The sequence below is a fragment of the Benincasa hispida genome, chromosome 10 (assembly GCF_009727055.1).
Source record: "Benincasa hispida cultivar B227 chromosome 10, ASM972705v1, whole genome shotgun sequence".
Classification (NCBI taxonomy): domain Eukaryota; kingdom Viridiplantae; phylum Streptophyta; class Magnoliopsida; order Cucurbitales; family Cucurbitaceae; genus Benincasa; species Benincasa hispida.
Genome location: NC_052358.1, coordinates 61,781,303 through 61,787,129, shown reverse-complemented (window position 1 = coordinate 61,787,129; position 5,827 = coordinate 61,781,303). Strand labels below are relative to the sequence as shown.

Here is a 5,827-nt window from a genome sequence, read left to right as displayed (position 1 = left end):
AATTTTAATCACATCTCCACTCCAACCCTAATTTCAGTCCAAAAGATTTAAATCTTCTCAACATATTAATCCATAGATGTTTTCCATTGTTTTTTTTTTTTTTAAAAAAAAAAAAAAATTTAGTTCATATTATTTTCTACCTGACCTCCAAAAGATTCCATTTTTTAAAAAATTTGAAAAACGTGTCCCACTTAAATATAATTAACATCTGAAGGACGTTTTTTTAAGCCCTAGAATTAATGTACAAAAGCAATAGACTTTCTTCTAGTTCTCAACAACATACACAATATTCAGACATAAAGGCATTGGGAGAGATTTGTTTTGTGAATATGACAATGGCTCTTCTTCATCTTCCTCTTCTTTCCCCCATCTCTTGTTTTACTTCCACACAAAATAGTCTTCCTTCTCATCCTAAATTTTATGTTTTTTCCCAAATGGTTAAGCAATCGACCCTAGTTCGAAAAGCTTATGATGATTATGTCGTTCGACGATCTGCAAATTACGAACCTCCTATTTGGAAGCATGAGTTTGTTCAATCCTTGAAGAGTGGATTCATGGTGATGTGCCGATAAGATTTATTACTTTTATGTTATGGTTTTCTTTTTCATGTTATTTTCATCCTATTTACCCATAACAATGGTATATTTTAAATTTCTTTTTTCACTTGTTATTTTACTCATATGATTTTCTTCATAGGAGCATATTGATATAATTTAGTGCACTACTTATTATAATAGCTTGTTCCATTTGAAACCATTTTTCAATGGTTTGAAAATACATTTTTTTAAATTCCTTAACACGATTTCTCAAGCAATTGAAAAGTCGTTCCAAACATGTGTCTTAGGTCTCTATACTTTGAAAATGCCTATTTATGTCGATAAATATTTAAAATCACATTCTTTAACGGAAAAAAGAAGATCGAAAGTTCTTCAAGTAAAAAAATAAAATGAACCCTAAAATGATGGAAGAGTTTTATTATTATTGTGGTTAGTTTCATAATGGAGGTCAAATATTAAACCAAGAAACTACGTATGAAATCGTTTGGAGTTGACGTGATTTCAAGACTTTTGAATTAGTTTTTTATGTTGTGGTTGGATGAACCTTGATAATAATTTGAAGTGATATGTTATATTTCAGGAAAAGAAGTGTTTAGATCGAAGAGATATACTAATAAGAAAAGTGAAAACGATACTCAACGAAGAATTATTGGTTAATGATATTTTGAAAGGATTGGAGGTTGTTGATGAATTGAAAAGGTTGGGATTGTCATATCACTTTCAAATGGAAATAAATCAAATATTAGAGAGTATGAATGAAAAATTCCAAAATGGAGGAGAGGGTTTAGAATGGAAAAACAAAAGCTTATATGCTACATCTCTTCATTTTAGAATTTTAAGGCAACACGGCTATCACATCTCTCAAGGTAACACATTTCGTTCCCAACTTTTTTTGGTCACCATTTTGTTTTCTTTTTCTTTTACTGTTTCATTACATTTGGTAATAATTTAATTTTGTTTCCTTCAACGCATGGTAAGTCTCTCTCTCTCCAGCTTTTTGCTATCTTCAAAAGAATAAATAAAAAAATAAAAGCTCATTGATATGAAAAATTATTTTAAATAGTAAAACTATAGAAAATATTTACAAGATATAGCAAAATTTTAGAATTATCAATGATAGACGTTGATAGATACTGATAATTTAAGTGATAGAAGTCTATCAGTGTCTATCAGTATCTATCATTGATAGTTCTAAAATTTTGCTATGTTTTATAAAGAATTTGGTTCATTTTTCTATATTTAAAAACAACCCTATTGGTAATCTTCAAAAAATAAATAAAAATCAAGAAAATCTCTATGAAAACTCTCTTTCTAAAAAATTTTAGGATGGTATTCAAATATAACAAAACAAATCAATATATTTAAATGATATAGTAAAAATTTACTGTCCTATCTACGATAGATGACGATAGATTACTATTTGTGTTTGAATCTATCGTGATTTATCACGGTCTATCACAAATATACTTTGATACTTTGATATATATGTAAACAATCTATCGTGATTTATCACGGTCTATCACAAATATACTTTGATACTTTGATATATATGTGAACAATATTAGCAGTTTTATCATTTAAAATAATGTCTCAAATTTTTATGTCTAATTTGTATTTTTTTTCCCCCAACTTATCATTGTTTTCCAACACATCTTTATCTAAAACTCTCATCTCTGACATATCTTTTATATATTTTTTTATTGTAAAAAGAAAGGGGCACCACAAACCAAAATGGATATGAAACAAAGCTTAAAATTTATTTTATGATTTTTGTTTTTTATAATTATATATATATATTTTAGGTTGAACAATATGCGAGGTGAGGATTTGAAACTGATCCTTGATCGTCTTTAATTTTGGACATATAGTCAAGAGCAATTAGAATCTTAATTAGCCGTTTTCTAATATACCATATATAAGGATTTTTTAAAACAATTTACAACAGTATATATTTTTTATAAAACTGGTTAAATTCTTAAAACTAAAATTATTATTATTCATTGATTACATGCAGATGTCTTCAAGGAGTTTGAGGATGAGCTAGAAAATTTGGATAGTAATTGTGAAGAGAAAGCTAAAGGAATGTTATCATTTTACGAAGCTTCCTTCTTAGCAATGGAAGGTGAAAGCTTTTTGGTTGAAGCCAGACAATCTGCCGTCCAACATCTTTCAAAATACCTTAAATCCAATAATAACGATGAAATAATTTGTACTATGATAAGCCATGCTCTCCAACTCCCATTTCATTGGAGAATGCCAAGATTGGAGGCTAGATGGTTTATCGATGTGTATCGAAGAAAACCCGACTCAAATTCGGTGTTGTTGGAATTAGCCAAGTTAGACTTCAATGTTGTTCAATCCATACATCAAGATGACCTAAAAGATGTTTCCAGGTAATAATAAAGGTCTATTTGGAATGATTTTCTAAACATCGAAAAAACTATTTCTAAGTTTTTTTTTTTTTTTTGAAAGTCCCTTTTTATATTCTTTCATTTCTTCATTCTCATTTATCTTTACTAAATTGTTTCTTAAACATTGAATGATATTGTAGTGGTTGTTTTGGTCTGTATGAAGGTGGTGGAAGAGAACAGGGCTTGGAGAAAAACTTGAGTTTGCAAGGGATAGATTGATGGCTAATTTCTTTTGGTCTGTGGGAATGGGATGTGAACCTCATCTTGGATATTTTAGAACAATGTCTACTAAAATTGCTTCATTAATAACCATTATCGATGATGTTTATGATGTCTATGGAACTTTGGACGAACTCGAACTTTTTACTGATGCCGTTGAAAGGTAATTTCTAGCCACGAAATCGAATCAAATTTAACCAAAGAATGTGGTTAAGTTTGAGAGAAAAAAACACCTTTTCATCCTGTCATTAAGTTTTGAGTATACTTCGCATTTATTAAATTACACTAAAAATGCTTACTATACTTTCAGATGGGATATTGGTGCAATTGATTCATTACCAAACTACATGCAAATATGTTTTATTGCTCTCCACAACACCATCAACGACATGGCTTTTGATGCAATTAAGGATTATGGAGTTAATGTCATTTCATATTTAAGAAAAATGGTAAATATTTTTTTTTGTTTGATATAATTTTATGCTAATTGGAAACTTATGTTTTATATTATTAACAAATCATATCTCCTTACACATTAATTAAATTGTTGTAGTGGACAGATTTATGCAAATCATTCTTGATAGAGGCAAAGTGGTATTACACCAATTATAAACCAACATTCCAAGAGTATTTGGACAATGCATGGATCTCAGTTTCAGGATCTCTTCTTCTCCTTCATGCTTATGTCTTTGCAACAAACTCAATAACAAAAGAGGCTCTGGAATGCTTGCAAGATTATCCTCATATTATTCGATATTCATCAGTCATCTTTCGTCTTGCCAATGACTTAGCTTCATCATCGGTATTTCTTTTAAAATATATTATCCTACTTGTATAAACTATTATTAAATATATCTTAATATTGATAATGAAATTTTTATGAATTATATATATAGGATGAAGCAAAGAGAGGAGAAGTCGCTAAATCTATCCAATGTTACATGAATGACACGAGTGCCTCAGAACAAGAAGCACGACAATGTATAAAGGATTTGATTATGGATTCATGGAAGAAATTGAATAAAGAAGTTCAAACTTTGAATTCTACGCAATTATTCTCTGAGGGTTTTGTTGAAATTGCCTTAAATCTCGCTAGAATTTCTCACACAGTCTACCAACATAGAGATGGCCACACTGTTGAAGATCATGAGACCAAGGAGCGTGTATTATCCTTATTTGTCAAGCCTGCTTAGATTCATAAAAGTCAGACTTCAAATACTGCAGTTGAATGAATGTGCGGTTAAGAACAACGAACTTCTACAAGTGTATGATATTGTCCACTTTGAGCCTACATCTACATAGTTTCTCTTTTGGTTTTACCCAAAAGATCTCATCACAATAGAGATTATTATTCACACTTATATACTTATGATCATCCACTTTCCTAACCAATGTGAGACTTTATGTTTGTACACCTAACACGTGCATAGAATCAAATAGTTAGGAACATAGTTTAATTTTAGATTGAAAATTATGTTTAGATTTGTGTCCTAAAGACTTGTAATTAACGTATGTTTTTAAATAATTAATATGAGGCTCGCAAGGCATGTTAGAATGAGATATGCGCTAATTACCATCATTAATGACTATTCTGTAAAACAAAAGACTAGCATGTTCATTTACTTGATCATTAATATTTTTGTTTTCCACACTCTTATATAAAATCACTTTAAAAATCTATCTAACTCTAATCTAAAAACATAAACAAAGAAAAGAACTATGCAAAAATATACTAAAAAAAATAAAAGAGAACTAAGAACTCTATTATGAGTTTTGAAAACTCTATTATCTTCATCAACAGTGGAGAAATAGGATATTGGAGGACTGGTGCAACTCATCGAATGGTGGTGGAGGAGTGGTCCTGCTCATCGAAACAAGAACCTTCGATGGGTTATCTTTCTTGGCTTCTTTTTTCAAAGTTTCATGTATATCAAATCCCATATTCCTTATCATGCTTCACCATTCCTTTGAACGTGGCTTGCTTGAGGGGTGGAGGTCCCCAATAGGCTGTTAAATGCTTGCCAAGATTCTTGAGTGGAGTGTGTTGAATGAGAAATTTTAGACCAATCACAAGTTGCCACGTCATTTACTAAATTAATGATGAAATTCCAAATCATTAAATTTGGGCTCAATTAGGAGTTGACATATGTTCTGAATTGAAGTTGAAGACAAATTTCGATGACGCCACGTGGTTTTATCATGACCGTTGAATAAGATAAGATTAATTAGAATCAATTTGATATTATTATTTAGGTCAAAGTCCAACTAAGTCCAAAAATAGGTTGAATTTGACTCAAATATCAAATCAGACCTAAATCTGATTAATTGGGCCCAAAGGCCAATCCCATGGACCAACCAAGCCCAAGTCCAACTAATTGAGTCCAAAAGCCAGGCTCATGGATCAACCAAGCCCAAGCCCACCTGTGAACTCTATAAATAGATAAGCTTTCCTCATTTGGAGGGGTCGGCAATTCTATACTCTAGAGAGCTTATAGAGAATTCTTTACTCCTTGACTCCTGAAACTGACCACACCTGAAGACTAAAGTCCTTCGAAGATATAAGCATCCTGAAGACTGAAGTCCTTTGAAGATGTAAGCATTCTGAAGACTAAAGTCCTTTAAAGATACAAGCATTCTGAA

At 30.8% G+C, this 5,827-nt stretch overlaps 1 protein-coding gene across 1 annotated transcript; it reads left to right on the top strand.

The window, feature by feature from the left end:
• Positions 1-253: 253 nt before the first annotated feature.
• LOC120088722 (terpene synthase 10-like) lies at positions 254-4,575 on the top strand. The gene is made up of 7 exons (XM_039046154.1): positions 254-557; positions 1,138-1,423; positions 2,572-2,950; positions 3,132-3,350; positions 3,498-3,636; positions 3,741-3,989; positions 4,084-4,575. Exons 1-7 carry the CDS (start codon positions 330-332, stop codon positions 4,378-4,380), a joined length of 1,797 nt encoding a protein of 598 aa, XP_038902082.1. The 5' UTR covers positions 254-329; the 3' UTR covers positions 4,381-4,575.
• Positions 4,576-5,827: the final 1,252 nt, after the last annotated feature.